Raw genomic sequence first — 26,752 nt, forward strand, 5'->3', positions numbered from 1 at the left:
AAATGGCTCAGGACCTTTAGTATAAATCAGATAACAAATTTTGAGAAAAATGAATAAACTAGTTTCCACAGAGTGCTTTGTTGGACTAATGTTATGTTTCCCCTCATTGTGGCTTCTAAAATGGTGTTGTTATCATTCTGTTATTTAGAGGCCACCATTGTGTGGCTAACCCTGAACAACAGAGTCTTTGAGACTAGCCAGACAAGAAAAAGAGATGAATCCACAAGGACACACATGCTCTGGACTATCAATCTCAGACAGTGGGAACACAGACAGAGACATTGTTTAATTCGTGATTTTCTTGGAACTTCAGAGAGGAGCATCAAGGCACTGTGGGAACACTGGGGGTTAGGTGAGAGGTGCAGATGCCCACGTGCAAACCAAAACCTGGGAAAAGGAAACAGTGACCAGGATAGTTCCTGAGTTCTCAGGGGGGTGTTAAATGTCTTATTCATCAGGCTCTCATTTTTATTATGTAAAACTGAGAAAAATAGATATTACACTCAACTTTTCAAATGAAGAAATTCAAATTTGGCAAAGATACTTAACTTTTCAGAGACATAGTATTAAGAGAGTTAGATTGGAATTTGGGCCCGAGGTTGCCTGATCTCCTAATTTCCATGCTTACTGGGGGGTGGGGTCATGTAAAGAGGCCTCCAAATGGTGCATGAATTCAGATCACTTATGATAATTGAGCATTCATGCTAACTCTGGGGTCAGGACCAGAAGCCTTCAGCACAGATGGCCAGAAGCCAGCACAGGTTTCAGAACCAGATATGCCCATTGATTCCCGACTGCAGAGGAGTGGAGATTCCAAAATTCTCTCTGCCTGCCTTTTCCTTTCCTGATATAATATTAACCTACAGCATCACCATTACAGAAGTTATCACCACGTCTTAGACATCCTCATATCTTTTTACACCACAGAAAATCTAGAAAGGAGCAATTAAAAAAAAAATCTCAGTCATAGATTTTGCACCATGAACTATTTTTGTATAGTCCATGAAGGAAAAAATGAAAATGTGTTTTAGAAGATCAAAACAAGAATAAAAATATAATTTAATGTTTATCAATTCCATTCTCTGAGAATTTTAACAAAATATTGAAGCAACTAACTATGATTACAAGAAAATCAAATTTAACTTCTGCTTATTTTGAAAGCTGTTCTTGCTTCTCAGTCCTCAGGTAGTTAAGAGAGAAACCATTCCTCAACACCTTCAGCAAGTTTTGTACCTATCTGGCTTCAGGTGAGTTTTCATTTCCTTGATCTTCTGCCTTCTCCATCCTATTTGCTTCTTGTAGGTGTGGATTGCTTGGTATAGTCTTTTCTTGCTTATTTATCACCTATGCCAATGAAGCATGCAGTATCTTTTCCACTGAGTAACTAACTAATAAGTGATGGCCAAGTAGAGTGACTCAAACATGACTTTGCTTGAAATAGTATATTTTCTACATTTTTTTGCTTATAATCAAATCTCATGCAATATCCAGAATTTATATTCAAGCCTTTTTCTCTCCCTCCACCTGTCACTTCTTGTCATAGTGTTTTTGGGCTGTTTCCTGTTTTTCAACTTGGTATCAGTTGAATGGTGACTCCAGGAGCACAACACTAAGGCTCTCCAGAAGAAACATGGAAGGAAGTAGAATTTGTCTCCCTCTCAGGGTGTGCTTGGTAGACAGTCCCAAACAAGATGTTTGGGTTGAGACTCTACTATTTGACTTTCTTAATCTAGAGGTTTACATTCACTCATATAAATTACTGTGGTCTAATTTATATGTTTTACCATCTACTTTCCCAATCATCTGACAGCCCAGAGGCTATATTTCTAAGAGATAACAAGAAACACTTTGAAAATTGCAATCTTTCTGAATTAGTAGCAGGGATTTTCTTTTATCCTAAATTCACCCACTTTGTGCTTGATAAACATATTTCAAGGACAGAGTAAGTAACAAATCATTGAAACAGCTTTTGTTTGAAGAAGTGTTGGCTGAGGAACAGCTGTTGAGGTCTGGCTTGTTCTCATTAGAGATGAGGCACCCGGAGACTGGCACTACCTGTGTTGATCCTGTGAAGGCCACCTTGTCGATGTCCATGTGAGAGGAAATGGCTGCCCCTGCAGTTGGTCCATAACCAGGAACAATGTTCACCACGCCAGGAGGAAACCCTGCCTGCAAGTTAAGAGGCAGGCAGTCAACAATTGAAAACTTAATTCACAATAGAGGTGACTACATAACTAACCTATAAAGTTTTTTCAATGAAGAAAATTTCACTTAAGTATTTATTCTTTATTATTATAATTTCCTTTCCTTTTCTATATGAAAATGTGCTCAAAGGTGATATGATTGAGAAACACCTTCTTCCAAAGCCAAATATCTCATCAATAGATTGTAGCTGCAATGATTAGCTGTGTCAACTGTCAGATAGGGAAACTCCTTGAGAAAGGAGCTAGAAAAATAAGATAAAGTATGTACTCAGAAAGAAAGTATTTAGTATCATCAGCAAAGCTAAAAGTCTAAAGAGAGGGCATATTTTCAGTTTTTCACTCTTGAATTTGAAGCAGGGCAGCAAAGCTACAAATACCTAGAGGTATTGTTTATCTGGAAGATATAATAAAGCAAAGCCTCTCTTCCCAGAATAGTACAGAGTGATTCCTGGTCCACTGAAAGCAACAGAGACAGAGGCACTATGATGAACATACTAAAATTTCAAGGTAATTGAATCAAAAATGCATTATTTTGATGAATTTTGTCCATTTTAATTTGAAGTAAAAAATATCTTAAGGATATTGTTTCAGATTTCAAAATTCTAATTTTGAGGTTTTGGTGTTTAGGGAAGAAACCAGTAAGTTGTTTTTAAAGGGTGAAATCACTCATTTTGGTTAATTAAAGTGTTTTTAATGTACTCTGTGCACTTTGAACAGGAAAGAAACTTTATCTGAAGCTGTGATGGACAAGAGACCCAATGTTACAGCAAACCGACTGGTATATGTGGCCTCTAACTTTCAGTTACATTCAAACTAAAATAACAGAAGGAATTCACAGCAACAACAGAGCCGGTTATAAGTGCAGCAGTGGCAACACACATTTCAGCAATGGAAAGAATGTCGTTATGTCCTCAGGAATTACGTTCATGAGACTGGAGCAATATAAGTAATGGATTACAAGGTGACTGGCTATAAGCCTCTGTTATTATTTATGTGGAAACACACTTGTATTGGCTGACAAAAGTCACAGCCTGTAGTTCTGCTGCTTTCTTCTCCATGACTGGGCAAAAGCCATGTGTGATCTGCGAAGCTGACTGAGGTGCAAACCAAGCTGCAAGTGAACAGGGGACCCTGAAATCGCCTGTACATTTATACTCTGGAGACTTACCTCTTTTATTAAAGATGCCATATGAAGAGCAGTGAGAGGGGTTTGCTCTGCGGGTTTGACGATCACTGTGTTCCCACAGGCAAGGGCAGGGCCTATCTTCCAAATGAACATGAGCAATGGGAAATTCCACTAGAAAGCAAAATTGAGCAATTTTACATTGTCTCAAAACACAATTTCTAAAACAATCTGCTTTGATAGATGTTGAATAAAAACCGGTAAATTCTGTGTAACTATGAGGCATATCTTATTTAGGTTCACTGCTAAAAGCAACTTGTTAATGACAAATGTTCTGAACCAGCCACATAGAAGGGAGTGGGGAAACACTCCCAAATTTAATCAAGTACTGTTATTTTGAATTCTTATTCTACCAGGATGATATTATTTTATTTTTTTAAGAATTAAGTATGTCAAATGTTGTAGTTAGTTTAAAAATATGACATTCTCTCCATATATTTTTCTAGAGAGCATTTGTGAATTTACCCAATTATAAGATCTTTAAGCACAGTTAATGTCTAGGGGATTTTATTTTTTCTTTTTGGATCCTGGAGACTGTAACCAAGTCATGGACATATTGAATGTATGTTCCATAATACAGAGCTTTGCTCAGCCCAAGACAAACAATATCATCGAAGGCAAAGGAAGATCACTTTCAGTTCAGTAAACCATTGGCCACCTATAAGAAATAAGATCTGCTACTGCTTCTCTCTTCGAAGCATTTTCCACTTGTGAGTCCTGAAAATAGTCCTCTCTACTTTAGATGTTGTCTTCAGGATTAATTGAGAAATTCAGAGCTATGGAAGAACAACACAGAGGAAGTTAATGTTTAAACTTATCCAATAGTCCTAGCTGTTAGAGTGATGTAAATATGTTTAAACAGTTTTTTAAGTCTTTGAAGTACTAGGCAGATCCATGAAATACATCAATGTATTCATCTCACTAAAGGAGAGTCAATGTCATTCCGAAAACTTCTGGACAAACTTCACTGTGTTTTAATTTTGCCTTTTAAATTGTATCAGATGTATCTGGCCAGTGTTCTCTGTTAATCTTGGAGGAAATCTGGTTACATCCGGAACATGATATTTTTGGCTGAATAAATTTAAGTACCAATCCCTGCTAACTAATGGTGCAATACAGGCCACAAACTGTTCCAGTTTTTTTGGAGATTTTTCCTTCCATTTAAATCAAAAGGTATTTTCCAGGACTTGAGCAATCTTGCTGCTGCTATTGTCTATGGTAGGAAGTCTCAAGGAGCAGACAGAAGTGCTGGGAGCTATGGACCCTGCTGTGTCCCACTGAAATATCCCAACACAGATGAGCCATGTCAAACTTTGTCTTACACTTATAAAGCACAGTTCATGAGAACCAGAACAGAGCACAGTTCCCAAAACAACCCGTGCAGCAAACACTTAGGGCTTATTTGGCAACACTGAAAAATCCTCACATGGTACAGCAGTATTTTCAGGGGGTTCTGGACCAGATAGCTCATATCCAAGAAGCTCAGCTACAGGAATATGAGCTTCAGACAGTCAGGCTTACTGAATTTACTGCACACAAAACCATCATATAAGCTTCACTTGTGCGGGTATGACCTTCAGATCAAATGGAATCACAGCTTTCTTTCCCCCCATGGGAGTCGTTAAGAAGAACTTACAGGGATGATTTGGCCACACACTCCAATAGGCTCACGTCTTGTATAAGTGAAAATATCTCCATCTGAAAAACAGAGCAAACACACCATCCAGCAAAGGCAAATGTGGGATCCACTCAGGGCAGGGTGATGTGCCCTTGGTGTGAGAGGAGTTGCACAGTGAGGAACAAAGGGAAACAAAGTATCCCATCTACAAGGTTAATAATGTAAACAACGGAGCTCTCAAGCCGCAGTTAGAATGGAAAGGCTGGGATACAGGAAAATAAGTGACTAGGCGGGCAAAGATCTGACAGGCAGTTAACTCCACTCCTAGTATTCCGAGATGGCTGCCTTCCCTGCAGCACCCGTGTTCATGGAGTGATGCAGAAAGGAGCTGGTAGGTGAGGTCACCTCTCTCTGGGTAAGGGTGGAGCCACATGCAAATGTTTTCTGCATTTCTAATCGCTCAGCAGTACTGTCTTCCCAGAGTAAGCAGTCTTTCTACTGACTTGAAATTACAGGTCTTTCTCCTGCCTATAACACATAAATACAATGTCTTTCAATTTACAAAAAAACCAAAAAAACAAAAAAAACCCAAAAACAAACAAACAAAAAACCCCACAAAACAAACAGACAGAAAACTATCTGAAGTGAACATGGCTCTCTTCCATCTGGGTTTGGTCAACTCTGTACCACTCTTTGGTATATCTACCCTGGGAATTTTGCTGTTTTGTGTTTTGTTCTGGGCCTACTGCCACAGTGCTTTCCTGTCATGTCCTAGCACTACTCTCAACAGCTTCTTCTATCTTCCCAAAGAGTGGAGTGAGAGCCACAAAACGTCCCCATTCTTGTTCCCTCTGTTGTCTCCTTTCTGTCTTCTTACTTCCTAGTGACCACCTCTCAAACTGAATCCTTCAGTTGGTGGAAGTGTGCGTTAGTGTCAGAACTAGAAGTGGACTTTAAATTCCTGAAGTCATTCCGATTATAGACATGGAGTTCAGCCCCTGTTGTATTGTCAACTTGATTTTTTTTCCTCTGGAAATTCTTTTCATGTATCTGTTTCGCTATATACACCCTTAGTAATTATTTATACAAATTCTCCCATGAAATCCTTTTAACTCAGCTAGTAAATACTTTCTCATCATGTTTTGTGTGTTTTGAAACATGTTGATATGAATTAGCTTGGTTTAAATAAATTGAACTTAAAGGAGCACAAATAAGCATCCTTGCCTCTTTCTAGACCAAAGGCCTTAAGTAACTGCATTTAAGGTGGAATGTCGACGTTGTTATGGAAATGAAGCAGAAATAAGTGATTTCAGTGGCCAGCTTTGAACGTTTGAGCATTTAGACACCTCACTTGGCTTCTATGAGAATGCTCTCACCTTACTGCTACCTACACTCTTCATAGTTTTAATTCCCAAAGTCAAGGGGGAAATAATTATTGCCTTATTGTTTGACATCTTTCTCAGAGTTTTAAGTTATCATCTCTATGGTGTTAGCCTTGCCTCTCCCACCATTCTTGCTATTTTTCTAGGTATACTTACCACTTGGTATTGTTTGACCATGGATCTTGTCAGCCCAGCCTGCACAGTACTTTAATGCTTTTATGCAGCCTCCTAAATCTGACAAGTATGCATTAGCGAAGACTTTTCCACCATTGAGTGCCTCCATTGTCTGAAAAGCCAACACAAACCACAGTTTACAATCACAAAAAGAACATTAGATTAAGAACATTGCCCTCTCTATCTTTCCATCATTTTTTGAAGAGGCAGCTCTCTGTCCCTCTCCTCCCCCTTCCCTTCTTCTCTTTTTTCTTCCTCTCTCTCTCTCTCTCTCTCTCTTCCTCCCTCTCTCTCTCTCTCTCTCTCTCTCTCTCTCTCTCTCTCTCTCTCTCCCCCTGTCTCTCTCTTCCCCCATACTCTTCCAATACCTTCTAATAAACTTTCTATACCCCCGACAAGAACATTTCTCAATGAAGAGGGCTCAGTGGAGTCCTGTTCTAGAAAAGTCAGTTTAACCCCAGCATGCACAAGGTAATTTACAATCATCTGTTACATGTAATATTATATAATCCCAGCTACATGTAATATTATGGTTCCTTCTTCCCTGTAAGCACATCAATCACACACATAGTACATGGATACACATAGTACATAGATACCCCCACACATGAAACAGTTTAAAATAAAAATGAAGAATTATATAGTCATGTATGAATAAGCAGCATAATTGGACTCAGAAGTTTGCTAATAAGAGTAAAGAGAGATGTAAAAAGTAGGTGCTTGGTATCATGAGGGGCACTAGGTGGAGTTGATAGGAAGTAGTTGTGGATGGCTATGATCATTGTCCACTTTATAAATGTACAGACTGTTATAAGAATAAAAAATAAATTAAAAGAATATATGGTCAACATTTTCATGAATTATGTAAGAGTGCTTTGTAATTATAAGGAATCGCAAATCATCTCAATAAAACTGCTTTTAAATCAGAGCACAATAACTTGTTTATGATCACATAACATATGATCACATAACAAAATCCTGGTAGGGGCAACAATGAGATTGGATCACCTGACTTTGTGCTCTTTCTGCCACAGTCTCAGTTCCTTGTAGCTTAGCTAGGTCTATCCACTAGGCACAGTTTCATAGGTAAACAGCTGTGAAAATGATTGGCAGTCTCCTTGTCAAATGAGAGTTCTAACAGGATCTTATTTGCCAGCCAACTGTAGAGAAAATTTGGTGTTGGAAATGATTTTTGATGCCTTGATCATATTCTTCACAGATAGGAATTCTGTATTATGTCCACCCTAACATAAAAAACACTTGTATCTTTCACCATGGATTTGTAGATTTTCCTAAGCAGTTATCAGTGATAATTCTACTGTTTAGGAAACAAGGTCATAACTATTTAAATAGTCATAGTCTTAGATTTTCTGGGACTATATTATCTTCTCTTCCTTCTCTTTTCATTCAGACTATAAAGGTCTCCTTGGAATTCTATATTTTACAAGGTGATCATCCAATAGCTAAAGCTCTCCTTCCTCTGATTTATGCTGTGCGGTCCTCCAGAGTCTACACCCATGTGATGTGGTAGGTCTGTTCTTGTGCAACCGCACAAGATGGCAGAGGCAGTGAACTTTCCCCACCACTGACAAATGAGAGAAGCTAGGTTTTAGAAACTGCCTTTTTTTTTTCATAGAATGCTGGAGGTGATGTGGTTTTAGAAACTACCTTTTTTCTCATAGAATCCTGAGGGTGATGTGGATTTAAAAACTGCCTTCTTTCTTGTAGAATTCTGAGAGTGGTGTGGTTTTGGTGCAGCAGCTATTGATTGAATTGTTTTCATATTTTGAAAAATTCAGCATTTTTGAGGAAAGGGTGATCCTTTAAAAAAAACTTGGTAATGCTTCCAGTAAAATAAAGATAATAAAATATAGTCTGTTATCTTACTGGGTACCACACTGTTTTCAGAATGTGTGATTCAGAAGACAAATAGACATTCCCTATTTGTATCCTATGCTAATTAAACCTGGACTTATTTTGCTAATTCTTTTATACTCATGAAAATGAAAATCACTTCTCTTTGTTTCAACATTGTCAACAGGCATATGTCAACATACAGGAGAAAGAAACGTGAAAGTTTGGCGTGGATATAAATAAATTTATTTTAGAGCAATGTGATGGAGGAGGGTTATCTGTCTACTGTGTTATTTTCATTGGTCAATAAAGAGACTGCCTTGGCCCCTTGATAGGACAGAAAATTAGGTAGGCGGAGTAAACAGAACAGAATGCTGGGAAGAGGGCTATGAGGCAGATGCCATGGAGCCAGCCACCAGGTCAGACATGCTGAATCTTTCCCGGTAAGCCACACCTTGCGGTGCTATACAGATTATTAGAAATGGGTTAATCAAGATGTGAGAGTTAGCCAGTAACTAACTCTCTAGAGATAATGGGCCAGGCAGTATTTAAATGAATACAGCTTATGTGTTATTATTTCTGGGGCTAAGCTAGCCATGCAGGAGCTGGGCAGGATGAAAAGCAGGCCTGCCCGCAGCTCCTCACTACAGCAATGTTTTGGCAATTTTCAAAGATTCATAAATTTGCTCTAAAATACTTTAGTAAACAGTAAATTGGAGAAACCTGGGACATTGTTAAAGGAACACTTGACCATGAAAAGAACTCTCAACAATACTAGAGAAAAGGCAGGATGTTTGTGTGCTTTCTTAACCAAACAACTGGCTACTTCGATCAGTGAGTCCTCTTGGGAACTCTCCTATGTGCTGTGGAATAATCCTCTTGTACACTGTAAAGATTTTTTTACTCAAATTGGTTTAGTAAAATGCTCATTGGCCCGTAGCCAAGCAGGAAGCTAGAGGAGCAACCAAACTAAGGATGATGGGAAGAAGAAGGGCAGAAGTCAGGAGTCGTCAGTCAGATGCAGAGGGAGCAGGAGACATATTTATTAACATAAATAACATTATTATTTATGTTAATAAAGGTACTGTGATGTGTCAGAATATAAGAAATATAGGTTAGTTTAAAATGTAAGAGCCAGTTAGTAATAAGCCTGAACTCCTGGCCGAGCATTTATAAGTAATACTAAGCCCCCAAGTCAATTATTTGGGAAGCAGCCACCAGATAATTGGAAACTGGTAGGAAGAGAAATGTCCAACTACACCTAGGTATCTTGCTGTTGGTGTCAGTTAATACTCACAGCCAGCAGCAGACGATCTCTTTCCATTAAGTCAGCCAGCTTGTTCAGCAGCCGCCCCCTCTCTGAAGCATCCATGGTGCGCCATGGGGAGCCAATCTGAAAAGCCTGTCGTGCAGCCTTCACAGCTTTGTCAACATCTGCCTGGAAGACACAGAGCGTTCTACTCAGGAAAATCAAATCACTAGATGAACAAAACCAATATAACAACCTTATAAAGCAGGACACAGTCCTCACAAACAGAAGTTAGAGCTTCATTAGCCCAAAGTCCAGAGCCTTCCACACTCTCTGCACTGCAGTTTGCAGGAATGGCTTCTCTTGAGTAATATTTATGATAAGCTCCAATAGCCTATCAAATAGTTAAACTCCTAGAATAGATACTATGTTTGGATAGTTATTACTTTATCCTATTGTGATGGGATATTGAGTATCTACTTTATTTGAAAAAAGTTCAAGTTTGTTTACATGCATTAGCTCATTTGATTCAGAAATAAAGAAGACCATCTCCTTTACCAAATGGGACCTAAAGTACCACATTATGATACACTTACAATGTATCCAGTTGGAAAAGAGAGTTTATGGCATACATGGTGCATTGGTTTGCATGTGGAATGTTAACTATACACTTCAATGTTTTACCAGTTGCTATCCAGGTGTTAGCACTGTTTGGAGAGATTGTGAGACCTTTTGGACATGGGGACTAAGGAGCAGAAGTGGAGACACAAGACATGAATGGCACATGGTTTATAACTGGAATCCAGTGGCATCTTGAGATCTCTTTCTGCTTTCTGGTCTAGTGGGGCCCTGATATCACCCTCCTGCCACTGGGCTTTCTTCTTTTCCTTGACCATTATGATGGATTGTACCCTTCCAAACTGGGAGCACACACAGACCCTTCTTCTTTAAAGTTGCTTCTCTCAGCTGGTTTGTCAGGAGGATGAGAAGAGAAACTAGCATTCAGACCCTTCCTTCTCTGACCAGCTTGATCTTCCCACACCAAAGTAATGTGTGCATGTTTACAGTAACAGAAAAGTTGTTATTTACTCTTTTGTTGGCACGTTGTGAGACTGGACAGGCTATAGACTCTCCAGAGGCACAGAAGGTGTCTGTTAGTGCGGAGCTTGAGCTAGGCCGTTAAATATTTTTCTCCCCGTCAGCAAAGGAAGGAAATTCCATGCCCGACAAGACATCCCCAGCCAGTCAGGCTCCCTAGAACCCCTCAGCCCCTTAAGGTTACCCCACAATTCACCATGAGGTCTTTCTCTTTGTTTCATTTTCTATGTCAGGAAAATGAAAGATTTATTTGTCCCATATTTTTATTTGAGATAAAAGAGGCTACTATGTTTAAATGTATGAGAACTTTATTTTAAATAAAATACTTCGTGTGGAATTAAGGTAGGATAAAATAACAACCACTAAAACGGGCAACCCTGAGAGATGGCTCAGTTGAACAAAAGCCCTTACTGTCATGCCTTACATCCTTAGTTCCCACTCTAAAGCTCACATGGCAGCAGTAGAAAACCATTCATGGCAAGCTGTCCTTTAACCTTCACATGGGTGCCCTGATACACGGATGTGTGATTCAAGACAGGTTTTTTTTTTTTTTTCTGGGTAGCCCTGGCTATCCTAGGGCACGGTCTGTAGACCAGGCTAGTCTTGAACTATCTCACAGAGATCAACCTGCCTCTGTTTCTCAAGTGCTGGGATTACAGATGTGTGCCATCACTGCCTGGTTCATATATTAATATTTTAAATATAATTATTTTTCAAAATATTGTTTATAAGACTGGCATTGTGTGGAACACCATAAATCCTACAGGTCAGTGGACTGCATCTTTATGTAGGAGATTGAATTTGTCTGAGAATTAAAATGTCAGGAAGGAGAATACCCTATACTTTTTAATTGCTTACACTTAGCTGAACTTCAGTTTTGCCTTTACCTTAGAGAGGCATGGAAGGTCGTATTCTTCAGAAAGCATTCCGTAAGATAGCAAAGAAGTCTACATGTGTGTAAACTGAGATGGAAATAAACCATGTCATAGTGCAAATGCCTCTGCATTTATGAGACTGTATTGCTTATATTTGGACTTCATTTCATTTCACAACAGATTTTCCTAAGTTTTACCTAAGAAATTCCAGAAGCACTTTTGGAGAAGAAAAGGAAAAGCAAACCTCAAAAGTCTGAGTTTTCCCATGTGATCTATGGCTACTTTAACACACAGATGAGCGTGTGCATACATGTACACACGTGTGCGAGCACATACACACATCTCTATGATAGACCTGTGAGATGCAGTTCTTGTGTATTGCATCATTGGCCTTCGTCAAATATTAGCTGTCGTGAGTCTTCTCCCTCTTCCTAAGGGTGGATAGAAAATGGTTTTGAAACAAATCTTGCCTTTCCTACACAGAGCTATCATAAACAAAATTTGTTCTAATGTTTATATCTTTTGGAGCCATGACTCTCCTTCTTTTACAGCATTTATATAATCCTGCAAGACCAGAAAGAGTAGGGACTGTGAATTCTTTTTTTTTATTTTTATTTTTTTGGTCTTTTGAGACAAGGTTTCTCAAACTTGCTCTTGTAGACCAGGCTGGCCTAGAATTTACAGAAATCTGCCTATCTCTGCCTCCTGAATGCTGGGATTAAAGGCATGTGACACCACCGCCCAGATGGGATTACGAATTCTTAGTGAAACAAAACACCCAGCTTTGAATCCTGATTTTTCCTTTTAACCATGTAAGATTTGAGGGACGCAAGCATCTGTGTGTCTTTACAGCATTCTAACTGTAGGTCAGCTAATGATAGGACACTGAGGTAAAGATTTTGCTTGGAAGCATTTACTAAGTTGGAGGAACATTCAACCAAACAGCATCTTATCCTATTATAGATACAGCCTCCTCTCAGTATCCAGGAAAAAACCAGTTCCCAAGTCCTAGAAAGCACACCAAAAATCATAGGTGTCAAATTGACATAGAATTTGCATCTAACCCACAGACCTTTTAGGTTAAATCTAGTTTATTTCTGATACATAAAACAAGGTAAATAGTAGTTAGAGAACAAGGGCTAAAAGAAGCCTGTGAACTCAGTGTCCATCTGGCCGTGATACACCACATCACATCAAATTGCCTGTGTCAGCAGCTACACCTTCTTATCTCAGGGCGGTTTAATTTACCAACATGGGACTCATGGACGCGAATGGTCCAGTCTGTGCTAAAGTAAAGTCATTCCTCTTGTTCAGAGCAGTTGTCTCACAGCTTCTATGCCAAAGACATGCTGAATGTTCACTAGAGGGAGACAGCTGTGGTCCAAACGAGACCAACATCAAAGTGACTACATAGCCTAGTCCATTCTAGCAAGTTCTTTCACCTTTCTCTGTCCTCTTCTACACTGTTCTTCTCGTTGCATACTGTCCCCAGCCTCCCATTCATCTTTCCTCCCCACTGTCTCTCTAAGCCTTCCTTACATGAAGGAAGGCCCATATCCTTCATGTAATTAATATTACCACTTTCCCTCTCATGTTTACCCCTGCTTGCTTCATCCACAATCCTAAGGTCAAGGTTCTTTGTTCAGTTTCAAAGTTCAGCATTTTCTGGCTCCACTTTACCTGCTAAGATTACCAGTTTACCTTTCACCTGCTCTGTATGAGCCCTCCCTTCTTATCTTGGCTCCTGAAATTCTCCTGATAGAGAATGCACTAACAGCATGTCCATTTACGTTCAAAGTCCTGGTTCAATGTGTTAACCTACCGCAATCATCACCAGGCCCACATCTCAGTGGTATATAGTAATTAAGAGCTTCTTACTGATCTCCTGGATGGAATTTAAGTTCTTTATTGCCATAAGTTATTACTATAGATAGTTATCATGAACTTTTTCTATTTATGATAGCAAGGAAATGGAAGAAACTTTTGTGTTCACAAACAGATAAAGGGAAATGTGGTTCACATAGAAATAGAATATTGTTCAGTTGTAAAAAAAATGAAATAAAAAATTCTCAGGAAAAGAAATGGACTTAATATGTATAATATTGAGCAAGGTCACTCAGGCTCAGCAAAGAATCAAATGTTCCTCCTCATGTACAGATCCTAGCCTATAATTTTAATGTTTATATGCAGGCTGTTGTGCCTGTATAGAATAACATTGATAAAGGAGACAAAGGAAGAGTAATGCAGTGAATGAGGGCACCGAACACAGGACTTGTGAAAGAGGATAAAATCTAAGTCTTTTTCTTAGTTTCAACTCTGTCATTGTCCGTTGTATTGGCTAAGGCCACAAAAATAAAGTTGATAGTGAAAGTGTGAACCCTCAAGTGAAGTTCAGGGGCTTCAGAGTAGTCCTTCTCATTGTATAGAAGTTCATTGAGATGCACAGTGTGGGAGCAGGCAAGTTTTATTTGACGGACTTTCTTAATCTAGCTGTGTGATGTTTTGCTTTGTAAATTCATTTTAACAAAGTGATTTACGAAAAAGAGAGGCTTTAGGCTCCCAGCACAAAGGCAGACAGGATCTGTATACCCCAAGTTACTACTACAATTAAGTAACATGGACCTTGTTTTGTAGGTAAGCATACTATGGGTGTGAAACACAGCAGAAAGTAGAGACATTTGATACTATATATCTTACCGCCATACTTACTTTTTGTATCTCAGACAGACAGTCTAACAAAGCTGCTTTGAGTAGCATAGTCATTGCTCACTGTATTACAGACGGCAAGATTTCTTGCTAGTCTTTTAATACACATCCAATATTAACATTTTTTAGTTTTATTATAATCTGACAGGCTATGCTACTGCCATAGAGAGGTGTGTATTTTGCCTTATGTAATCTATTTTAAAATATTTATGTAATAATTATGGTTTAGCCAATTGCATTATGTTATAAAACTTTTGTATTACCCAATATACTAATCACATTTTTAATGTGTTTTGTCAAAAAGTTATTATTTTGTATATTTTTATTCAAGGACTAGCAAGATATACTGTTTAAATTACAACACGAGATTAACTGGAATTTTCTATGACCAAATACTATGGCTTAGGGACAGTGAGATATTCCAGTTTTGAAGTTGGAGCCTGCAGGCTGAATGTGTGCAGGTGGTTTGAACGAACGTGAGAAAGCAGGGACCTCTAAGACTAGTGAGGGAGGGTCCCAATGCTTCCATCTCTCCAGGATTATGTGCCCCACCTTAAATTCAGTCAGAGATGGAGAAAATAGCAATCAGAGCAGTTTCCTTTCACACCTCTCTGAAGCACTTACTTTAACAGACATTTAGTTTCATCCCTCTGATTATCTGTTAGCTCCTGCCCAGGATTAGTGAGCAGTTCCTAAAGGAGCCACTGAAGTGAAAAGAAAACACTTCCCACCCACGGGCAGTCTGCTTTTTAACATGCATTTGCTCTGGCCGCTGCCCCACACTTGTGATGCCATGTTAGGCAGGATAGGGCCAGTTGGCAGCCCCATTCTGCTCGTGAATGAATCTTTAAGACCATTAGCCTTTGACCTAAGGAGCCACTCCAGCCCTATCAGGTTTCTTGTGACTGTGAACTTTAAACAGGTTATGCTAGCGTGGCTAAGCTATGCTAGTAGCTCCTCATTAGATTCCTCACAAATTGTGTGAACAGAAATAATTCTAAAAAGACAGTGTTTAATTTTTTTTTAAAGGAAACAGAGACAGGAATGTAGTCATGAAGCCAGCACTGGTTTATCACAAATAGTTTATATGACTTACAATTGCTTTAGATGACTCATTTGTTCAGCCAACCATACTGGCACAGAGACTTAGCCTGCAACTTGCTTGGGTATGAATTAGTCTCCTTGATCTTTCTACGGGAGGGGCAGTTGTCACTAAGCACAGAGCAGATCAGTGCTCACGGACAATGGTGCTGGGATGGTCACTGGCTCTCTCTTCTGTGCCTGAGGAAGACGGTAAACCTCACTGACTCTACTGGTAAAGTTCTGCCTGAGAAGGCTTCTACTGAACCCAGGCAGAGAGTTTTGTTTTCCTATTGGGACTAACTCCATTGTCAGAGCAAGATGTTCCCTTGGAGCTAAATGTTCAAGGCTTCATTGTTAAAGCAGCAACAATGTTTCTTTTCACAGTCATCTAATGGTTTATATTCTTGAGTCACATTTTTACCTATATGGAGAAGGCATAGGCAGTGGATGGTCTCCTAGTTTGTGTATATCTATGTCTTACTGCATGTGTGAATTGTTTTTCTGTTTGTTCCTTCCTAGTCTTGTTGGAGATACTCAGTGAATGAGGTTGGCATTTGAGGTAAAGCCATTCTGTGTGTTGTATCTCAGTCTTAAGTATAAAACATTTATTCCTCCTTTTTCTAAAAAAAAAAAAGGAAATGTAGTAAGCACATTTTTACGTTCTTCTGAGATTAATTCAGAGGATTTTGGGTCACCTGTGGCACATAGCTTTGGATGGTAATTATCTCTCTGCCTAAGTTTGGTTTCCTAGCAATTCATCGAGATGCTCCGGTCAAGTCAATTGTCCCAATCATCCTACTTTTATACTACTTCAGATCCATATTTCCCGTTGTACACCGGCAACCATTTCAACAAATGCATCAAAACATACACTGGAGAAGAGCCAGCCTCATTCTTACGGAGAAACGAACCACCACACAAAGAAAAGTTAGTGTGAAGGATCCTTCTCTTTTTTAAATTAACTCAAATGGAGCAATGACCTAAAGGAAAGTACAAACCTATGCTATTACTGAAGGAAAATCGGCAAAACTCATTTCAAGATATTGAATTAGACAGTGACTGGAGAAGTTCCCAAAGCGCAATCATTAAAACAAATAAAAAAATAAATCAGTGTAGTGTCAAATTATTATTTTATGGAACAAATGGGTGTACAGGCAGTCTTACAGGGGGAAACATTAGACTATTCATCTGACAGATGTTTTGTTTCCAGATTTTATATGGAACTAATATAATGAAAAATATTCAAAATAATCTAATTTAAATAGAAATTATCTCAAAAAGCATTGCTTAAGATGTGTAAATGGCCGGCAAGAATATGAAACTTCCTTCCTTTGCTAGCTATTGAACAAACTCCAAACAAAATGGTAATTGACTGATAGTCTCTTACTCTGCTCCTGAGCATTCTAAACAAAAATCAAAATGTGTACAGTACTGTTGGGACTGCAGGAAAAAGAAATCCATATATACCGTAGTGCAGTGGAAACACGATTTTGCCAATATTCAGTATAGCATGAAGATCCCTGATCTCCTTGTTCCCAAATCAATGATTTTCAATAAAATAACTTGGTAATAAATTGTTCTAAGAGTTCTATATCAGCCTTTTGCTTTGCTTAGCAGATGTGAAAGAACAACTGTAAACTTATAAAAGACTTCTCTCTCCTTTATCCTGATAAACGTTTTTCTATGAGTCTGTCTGTATAATAAACCATGATACTATACCAAGTGAAAAGAATTCAAGGAAAAATAGTTTGGAAAAAAAATTAGCACCTCACCCAAGGCATCCTTTGATGGTGTCTTATGTCAAGGACAATAGAATATTTACCCAACTTCCAGAGCAGCCATGTTTTCGTGTCTTTCATTGAGCTTACACTGGGTTTTGAGCTCATGATGGTGAGAAGCAAAGAATCTTGGTATACATTGGACTTGTGGGTGTTGGAAAACTTACCTTGTCCCCTTCTTCCACATTGCAGATGATCTCCTCCGTTGCAGGGTTAATAACAGGAAATTTCTTGCCACTCACTGAGTCATGCCATTCATTGTTGATGAAGATCTGAGGAGATACAGAGAAAGCAGATTTAGGTACTTAAATATAAATATGTATTAAGTTTGAGGCTTTTTAAAACTAGAGTTGAGGTATGATATGTCTCCATATTGCATGGCTCTCCCTGTCTCAAAATGCCATCATTTGTTTCAGTTAACATGTAATAAGCATAAACACAAACATTTGTGCATTCTAAGTTAAAAAAAAAAAACAAGTGTTTTTTTTTTTTTTCATCTTGACCTTTGGTCCTACAGTCCCTGAGCTCAGCCCATGAGTTCCCCACACTCTATGCTTCATTTACCAGGTCCTCCTCTGCTCCAATTTTCTTTTCTGCTGCAGCCTTAGCATCTTTGTGTTTTACTTCTAACTAGTTTAAGCAGCATCTCCTCATGACCTGCTCAGTGGTTGCTCCAACTGAAAGTTCTTTCTTTTGTTCCAAATAACACACGTCTCCTACTACAAAATTAGTGTATTCTGCTCTGTATTAAAACTAGCTACTCACAGTCTATGAGATTATAAATCATCCTACATATTATAACTGGCTTTGAAAATTATCAAGAAATTTATTCGTCATCAATAATTCTGTCTTATTTCTGCTATAGGAATTGTGTTATACTTCATATTTTCATAGATAAACCAAGAGATCAAATGTATCATAATTTTGAAACTTGTAATTTCACTTAGAAAGAGAGGAAAAGTTTGATACTAACCTGACCACATTTTGTTATGCTATTGTAAAAACTAGCTAGTTCTTGCCTGAGTCCCCATGTCCTTAGCTTTGTGAGTTCTCAGTAATATCCCTGCCCTATGTGACTTATGGCCCAAGATTTCTTTTGGTGAAAGAGCAATGACAAAATGTGCATGTCATTTTGATATTAGAATTGTGCAGGTAACCTGTACACTGCTCTTTCATACTAAAGGCAGTAGAAGCTTCAGAATATATTGAGGATTATCTGGTAGGCATCAGGTGACTGCAGAGGTAGGCTTTGGATAACCCTGTGAGCGACTGTGACACAGCAGTATTCAGGTTTAACCTTTAATACCAAAGAAAACTGTAAACCCAGTGTTTGTTTAGTTTTATTTACATAACCAGTTCCGGAATAAGCACTCTAAATTTTTGTTATTGAGTTGTTTTCTTTGTAATTTTGTACAAGTACTAAAGATATTCTGATTAGTGCTTCTCCTCACTTCTCTAAAACCTCCACTTCCACTAATCCTCCCAGACTCTTTGTTCACCTCTCTTATGCCATCTCTTATTGGCTTATAACTACTTGTAAGAACAAATATATTTGAATAACTACTTTTCCTATAATTATATTAAATGGGAATATGGAGAAAATTAGTTCAATGAATGTTTATTACAGTAATTATTAAACTCATTTGAGCTTACTGAATGCCCTATCATGAAGAGAACTATGCTTTCCGTTTGCTGTTTGCTGTTGACAAGTTTGGGGGACAGGGCTGATACTATTAAAATAAAATATTTTGTCACATTTAGTCATTAACTGTATTATAATTATGATTGCACTCACAGTGCTTTAGAATATTTTGTATGTATTAGACATAGATATTAATCCGAACTTCACAGAAATCACTGCAATTTTTAAGATATCATTTCTAATCTAGGAATTTCAGGTTTTTTATTTTAGTATTTTTCAATCTGATGAAACAACCAATAATAGCTTTTTAGGTAATTTAAATTTGACTTCTGCTTTTTGCACTTTTTATATTTCAAATTAAAAATGATATACATACTACCCTCCTGTTTATTGGGTGTAGTTTACTCTACCAACTTACAATTGTTAGAAAAACAAAGATTCCTATTCAGAGTCAAAGTTATTAAGTCTTCATGTATTTGGTGATAAACAATTCTAAATAAGAAATTTATACAATCTGGTTTTTCTTCTTACCTTATAAAATTTTCTCCTTTTACCAAATATAAAATGTCTTCAAAACATTTCTGATTTAGAACAAAATGAGTTTTATTAATATCTTCTCTTTTTATCTGTGATATGAGATTTGATGACCTATTGGTTTCAATTCCTTTCAATAAAGTATCCCAAATTCAAATTATCTCTGCACAGTGTAACTGGGCTATCAGCTCAAAGTTCTTATAATGGATGTCAATGTTTTCTTAGCTGCTAAGAGTGTGTAAGAATCACATTTTCAATATACAAAGCATTTTAAGATTTTCTAAGGGAGAGAAACGCTGAAAAAAAGTCAGTCCTAACGCCAGATCAGCTGTGCATGTTACCAACTCTGAATGGCAGGGACAGAGCATGGAGAGTGATGGCTGATGGTGACAACATGTTGGGAATGATATATATAATAATGTGTATATTTTCTCATCATTAGAAACCTGAAAATATACCAAGACTATTGGGAATCCTTAAAATAAGATGAAAGTCAGGGCAGAGGTAACAGTATGAGAAATGGAACATGTCACGTAGATCTTAAAGATATAAAAAAAAGAAAGAAAGAAAGAAACCAAGACTAGATTACTCACAACTAGTTTTAACCTAAGTCCTGAGTCAACAAAGCAAAATCTTGTGATTCAAAACTAAGAGGGTAAAGGAAATAAGAGAAGAAATACCATAGGATAGGAAACTATCTACAGTCATGGGGCAGTGGAAACAAAGTGAGAGATATGGGGAGAAATGCAGACTTCCTGTTATTTCTGTTTTATATTATTCCCTTACCAGTTATGGAACTGCATGGTCATTTGCCCTTGCTTTAAAGCCCTTTAAGTCAAGGAGAAAGGAAAGATGATGCTGCATTTACTTTGAGCTACATCATCTCTAAGTCCAATGGGTGAGAATAATATATATTATATGCATCTTATATGTTCTGGATCAGAATTTATCTGTAGAAGCACTAAAGCTTCTTTCTATCTTTTCTCTTTAGCAGTATTAGGCCCTCTTCGCTCTAAAGAAAACACCAATATAGAGCAAAGTCATTAACCCAAGTTGGATTGCTCTTCAGATGGGTCCACCACATTTTCTGAATGTTCTTACATAGCCTTGTCATTCTGGAAAGGGGAAGGTGAAAAATTCAATAGGTATGCTCTATGCTTGAAAAGCCATGTGAATATACAGACTTTAAGAAATGGGAACAATAACTTTCAAAGGTTTTGTGCTATTTACTTTAGGATTTGTGTTGAGATTTCCTTGAATGAGATTGTAATATCACTGTCTTTAGTAATCAAGGAGAAAAGAATGGCATATAGAAACACATCGTCTAAAATGGTATAATCTGTCAACTTTATATTCTGGTTTTCTTTCTTTCTTTCTTCCTTCCTTCCTTCCTTCCTTTCTTTCTTTCTTTTTTTTTTCTTTTTGTTTTTTCAGAACAGGGTTTCTCTGTGCAGCTGTAGACCAGATTGACCTCAAGTCCATAGAGTTCTGCCTGCCTCTGCCTCCTAAATTCTGAGATTAAAATCAAGCACCATGACTGCCTGGCTGGTTTTGTATTTTAAGAGCTGTGTAACCTTTGCATGTTCTGTGAGCTCAGCTTCCAAAGTTTGAAAATAGGACCATAGTAATATTATCTAGTTTCTGTAAACTAGTTACTTATTAATCTCAAATGAGATAAATACTGTTTTAAGTAATAAATTACAGATTTTACTAGCATTGAAAGTTGAACTATTTCAGGACTCTAGTGTTAATCTTTGAAAGCATAGTTTAGGAAGGTACCAATAATAAGTGATAGATTTCTAAGTACCAAATTAGACTTATGCATACCAAATAATAATTTTAGACACTGTCCACTTTCCATAAAGTACTTACTTAATTCTCATAGCCACTTCCCAACTAGCATCTTTAGGAAATGCTCATTCATAGATAGATAGAAAAACTTAAGTCCATGTAGATTAGCAGCTTGACCAAGTTAGGTTATGAAATAAGTACAAACTTTGGACATTGAATTCAGGTCTGTCTTATTAAACAACCATACATCATAGAAATTCAGCTACTTGTTCAACTGCTTCCAAACCCTGAGAAAATAAAATATAGTTTTAGTCAGAAGTTAGAAAAGATTTATGCAAATGAAGGCAACCATAGCGCAGTCAGCTGTACCATAAAGGTAATTCTGCCCTCCTTTAAGTATCTTCAAGATTTCCACCAGGCTCCATCAGCCAGTGTGGTTCAAGCAGGCATTCTCAGAGTTCATGTACTTTTCTATTCCATTTTATCACTTTGACATATCTTCTCAGCTTTCCACTTTCTTGCTTTAAGAACATTTTACAATTTTCTATTTAATGTATTCTGTCTTTATTGTTTGCTGCCCAATAAATCCATTAAGAATATAATTTCTTGAGACAATAGTCATATTAACATTATATTATCTGATATGGAGCAATCATACAACAAACTGATTAAACAAAGGAAAGGGAAGCATTGGAGAATAGATGAGAAAATGGGAGAAGTTAAGGAAAGCAGGGAGGAGTTATTTGAAATCCCAAGTAGCCTGCTTCTGTAAATTGTAAGACTTTTAAAGGAGAGAAAAATGAAGAGCTCAATAAAAATTAATTTTAAAAAATTTAAAAGAGATAAAAGGTAGGGGTTACTAAAAATCTCAATATTCAAATTGTGCCTAGCACAGAAAATTCAATTGTCCATACTTTTTTGTACACACGTACACACACAAATACACATACATATACACTGATGAGAGATAGAGGTTAATGAAACCAGACACCTAAGAATGAAATCACCTGTTATAGCCAAGATTTAATCCATAGTGCTTGAAGTAATATAGTTCACATATAAAGTGTGCGCCCATGTCTCAACTTCTTCCTCACAATTTCTCCCAACCCAAGCCTTGCTTTTCATTCCAGTGAACAGAATTGTTTTCGTCTGCCTTCCCTATTGCTTCCTTTGTCTCAAAACTGGTACTCAATAGTTTCCTATGTTCTGAAAGAAGCATCCAACAAATTTCACAGTTAACACCCTCCAGTACTTAGGAATGGGTAGATAAAAGTCAAAGCAAAAAATTGCACACTGTGATATTTCTATGTCCCTAAGTCATGGTAGTGACCATTGTAGCATGAGGGCTTGACTAGTCAGCATTCAAGATCTAGACTTCCTGTTTACAAGCTGTATAAGGTTATATTCCTCAACCATTTGGTTTCTTTATCTATGTAAAAAAAATTATAGTTTCCATTAGGGCTTCTATGAACAAATAAATAAAATTCTTATCATTCGCTTTCATTGCTATTATTTAGTGTGTGTATGAACTATCAGTAGCAGGTGAAAATGTCTTTTGAGCATTAAAGAACTGTAAGTTAAGGAGTTAAGTTCAATAACTATGCTAATTATTAATAAAGTTTGAACTATATGTGAAGATGTTTGTCTTCTTGAATTTCCTATCATCTGTTTTTAAAGGAAGGTGTGTAACATGAGAAAGAAAATTTGGAATTAACAAATCCTATGAGAGAAAAATCTTAGACCCCCTCAAAAGCCTGGGTACACCAGGGAGGCTTATACTGATGCTCGGGTGGAACAATAATGTAAGACAGACTAACAGAAAAAGTGGGAGAGACAAAGGAGGGGACTGGTACTCTTAAAACAGACCTGGGCAACGGACCAGGGCAATGGACCAAAGAAATGCACAGGATGTGATTGCTAATGCTAGCCACTCCCCAGGAGCCAGCTTCTGCCTCATGTGCTTCGTAACACCTGAATGTTGGGATGGCTTACACCCCTCAGGAAAGGGGTTCCTCATCACCCCATATCAATGGTCAGAAGGCAGAGGTAGGTGGAGGTGACTAAGTTTGACAAAGGGTCCTGTAACTTTAATAGGAGCTCTTCATGCAAAAGCTCTGTAGCAGTATTGGGGAACATGTGGCTTTTGCTTACAACTCCCAAGGGGGTAACGAAGATAGGGATGTGATGGGGGCTTTTGTATCTCCTTGCGAGATAGTTCATAAACTCCAAACTTCATTTTATGTACTTCATCATAAAGGAACTAAACTAGAGAATAGTCCTAGATGTATCATTGAATTGTTTGGCTTGAATTTTTTTCAAATAATTTTGTTTTGTTTTTATTATTTCTCAATTATACACATATATACCTAAGAATATTCTTGAAGTTAAGATTATGCAGCTGTTCAGCTATAGCTGATATTTGTTTTATTTTTGTTATTGTTTATTGTTCTTTGCTCCCTTAGCCCCAACCATCAACCGGCTTTAGATAATAATAAAGATAAAGAAAGAAGCAGTTGGGAAAATAATACATAAATTGAGATACTGGTAAGGAAAGGTAATTTGAAAATACTCCAAACCCCTGCCTTTCGTTCTTTGCAACCAGGAACTAACAGTCATTGTTTCAATCTCTAGGGAGTGCAAATCCAGTACAATTCTTCAGTGGGACACAGTAAAGGAACATGCACAGGCGTAGAGAAAGCTCCCATGGAGGTTTAATTGCATACATAACTGGTGTCCTCCCAAGTGTGAAAATGCTGTAACCAGCACATCAAATGGTATGATGCTTACTGAGTAGACCAGACTTATGTTGAAGATAAAAAAAAAATCAAAATTCACTGAGTTGTGTTGCTTATTACTAACTAGAGAAGTATATGAACATCAAACAAATGCATTCTTAGGCTCTTAAATCCTTAGGCCCACCATTCTCCCTCAGACGTTCTTATGCAATCTTTGCAGTGAAGAAGTTCCCATCTGGAAACATCTGTGTTAAGGGATTTTTGGTCCCGTACTTGTCCCTTGTACTTGAGACTTTAAGGAATAACTCATTTTTCTAGTCCTTTCGTTTGCATGCTTCCTTAATAAGTATTATTAAACTTAAAACAGAGGAAAAATACTTAAAATTTATTTTTCTTGGGACACACACCCACACACACACAAAGGCTCAGTAAAGTTCATAAAAAACAAATTAAGTAAAGAATGATAGGGCATCACAACTACAAAATCTATTCCCAGTGGGATCATGCAAACTAAACTCTTCATCATGATTAAACTGTAACAATATAAACAGTGTCAACGAAACCAATCTTTATGAAACACTGGGTGTACAGATTTGACAAAAATTTCTTCCAAACAAGAAAAACTGGGTGAGGCAGGAAGATTGAAATGGGTGGTATGTACACAAATTGACATCTATAAGGGCCTGGAGCTTCTGAACTCACTAGACTTTTGCACAAAAAAAGCAAAACAAAAAAAAAAAGAGAGGAATAAAACATAAAAAAAAATCCAAAAACAAAAAAAAAATCCTAAATTGTAAAGCATGTTCTTTCTTTTAAAAGTTTGTGAAAGCAAGCTTGTGCTGTTCTACCTCCTACTCAGCCATACCCAAGGCTCACTCCTCTCTGCAGACCTTGTCCTAAGAAAAAAGCATATATAAACCAGGCAGCTCCCACACTTGATGTGTTTAGAAAAATTCAAAGGCTTCCGTGTTTCAAAGCCACTCCTCCCAGTTCATGCATAAGGAAATAAATGCACAAAACGGACAATTTGAGCCCTTGTCATCTCTTTTAATACTCTTGGTTGGCATTTTCTAATTCAGAAGTCAACATGACTCCCCACTGAGCTGAGCAATATGTCTCTCACTTTATTCTTTGAATCATATCACACAGCTATTTTAAATAGCTTGTGTGTGTGTGGTGTGCGTGTGACATATCTTAATTTTGGAACCCTAGGATCTGTGACAAAAGTAAGCATGAAACTGTGTGGTAGGAAAAATTAAGAGAATCTTTCAGGACAATCCTAGCCTGATCACTTTCTAACGCTCCCCAGCTGAAGTTTTTGAAGTCATGTCTCTCTAAATATTTATCAGCTTACAATCACATGTCTTCTCCAAAAGACTCCAACAATAACAAGCATTCCTGGAGAAATAAATAAGCAGAGTTTCTATCTCAAAATAAACAAATAATTCAAGTCCATTTGGAGGTTTTGGCAACAGCTTCTCTTTGATGCTCAGACTTAAGTCCTCCAATGTCAGCACTCTGTTATCAAACATACGGTCATGTTATTCCGTTTTAGAGTGCTTTGTCTCCTTTAGAAAGAAAGAAAGAAAGAAAGAAAGAAAGAAAGAAAGAAAGAAAGAAAGAAAGAAAGAAAGAAAGAAGGAAGGGAGGAAACAGGAAGGAAGAGAGGGAGTGGAGGAGGGAGCGAGGGTAAAAGCTGTTTCTACATGCCTGGCTCCTTCCCGTAAGTTCCTCTGTTTGTCTCACCATAAGTGCTCACTTGACGGAGTTAATAAACCTGCTGCTCACTCTGGTTCACTGCAATCTGGCACAAGAACCATTCACACAGAGCAAAATTCTTTTCTCTTGGATGTATGTCAAGATACAAACTTTTGAGAAGTTGTCTGATATGATCTAAAATTCACCACGGAACCAGGCCACTGGCTTTGCAAGCTTTTTGTCTTGTGTTTGCAAAGAAGCCCCAATCGACCATGCTTTAACCAGGTCCCCAGGGAAAGCCCCACCAGCAAGTGTCTTTCTTACCTTGGTATATTGAATCTTCAAGTTGCCCAGCGGGGCAGGGATTTCAGGTTGTGCAGGGGAAGACATTGCTGGTTTGGCTCCTGGAACACAGGTGACAGGCTCAGCAATTTGATTCTGTTAGGGCACTTGCTCCTTTTTATCTGCATGCACTAAGGGTCATTTGCATATTAGGATATGATTGGATGGGCAGACTAGGAGCAGGGCAGAAAGGACTCTACTCTCTTGTAACAACTAAGGCTGGGAGGGAGCCTTTGCCTTTAAATGTGAATCCTTAAGGAACCTGCACCTTAGCCCTGAGGTTCCATCTGGAGACTATTCACTATTTACAGATGAATTAGTTTACAAAGCCAAACCTGTGCTGAGGGTGTGTGTTCAGCTGCTCCTGACGCTGGAAGTCAGTTATTATTTTTTTTCCTTGCCTGTTCATGCTTTGTTATGCTATTATGTAACTTTTTCTTCTCTAACATTCTGGATATCAAAGATTTTGAAATGAAGAAGAGTCTAAAACAACATCTGTTCTCCCTAGGGTCCAGGAGACCATGAATCTGCAGGACATGGCTGCTAGCAAATCTGTTCTTGTCCCAGAAGGTCTGGGTGCTGTTAAAGAGAAACGCCACCTCTCTAGACTTAAAAAAAAAAAAAAAAATCAGCAACCTCATCTCATATCAGAATCCTCAATTTGTCTATGTCTTTTCGGTGGGAACAGAACACTCCCACACTGTGAAGGACGTCTCAATCAGAGGTCACTGTCACAGAACCTCAAAGAGCGTTATGGCCAAGGCTTCTGTGAAAATTTGTTTAAAGTGAAAGTAGCATCTGATTTG

General features: G+C 37.9%; 1 protein-coding gene across 1 annotated transcript in view; it reads right to left on the minus strand.

The window, feature by feature from the left end:
- LOC148121360 (aldehyde dehydrogenase 1A1) overlaps nt 1–26,087 on the minus strand; it is a 45,301-nt gene extending 19,214 nt beyond the window's left edge. The window contains exons 1-7 of the mRNA XM_087908038.1: nt 25,929–26,087; nt 17,372–17,476; nt 9,713–9,853; nt 6,544–6,673; nt 5,024–5,085; nt 3,373–3,501; nt 2,056–2,169 (exon numbers count right to left, since the gene is read on the minus strand). Of these exons, the coding sequence (XP_087764164.1) occupies nt 2,056–2,169; nt 3,373–3,501; nt 5,024–5,085; nt 6,544–6,673; nt 9,713–9,853; nt 17,372–17,476; nt 25,929–25,994 (747 nt within the window). The 5' untranslated portion in view covers nt 25,995–26,087. The remainder of the gene's footprint in view (nt 1–2,055; nt 2,170–3,372; nt 3,502–5,023; nt 5,086–6,543; nt 6,674–9,712; nt 9,854–17,371; nt 17,477–25,928) is intronic.
- Nucleotides 26,088–26,752: the final 665 nt, after the last annotated feature.

Source organism: Myodes glareolus, chromosome 7 (assembly GCF_982192425.1).
Source record: "Myodes glareolus chromosome 7, mMyoGla1.1, whole genome shotgun sequence".
NCBI classification, from domain to species: domain Eukaryota; kingdom Metazoa; phylum Chordata; class Mammalia; order Rodentia; family Cricetidae; genus Myodes; species Myodes glareolus.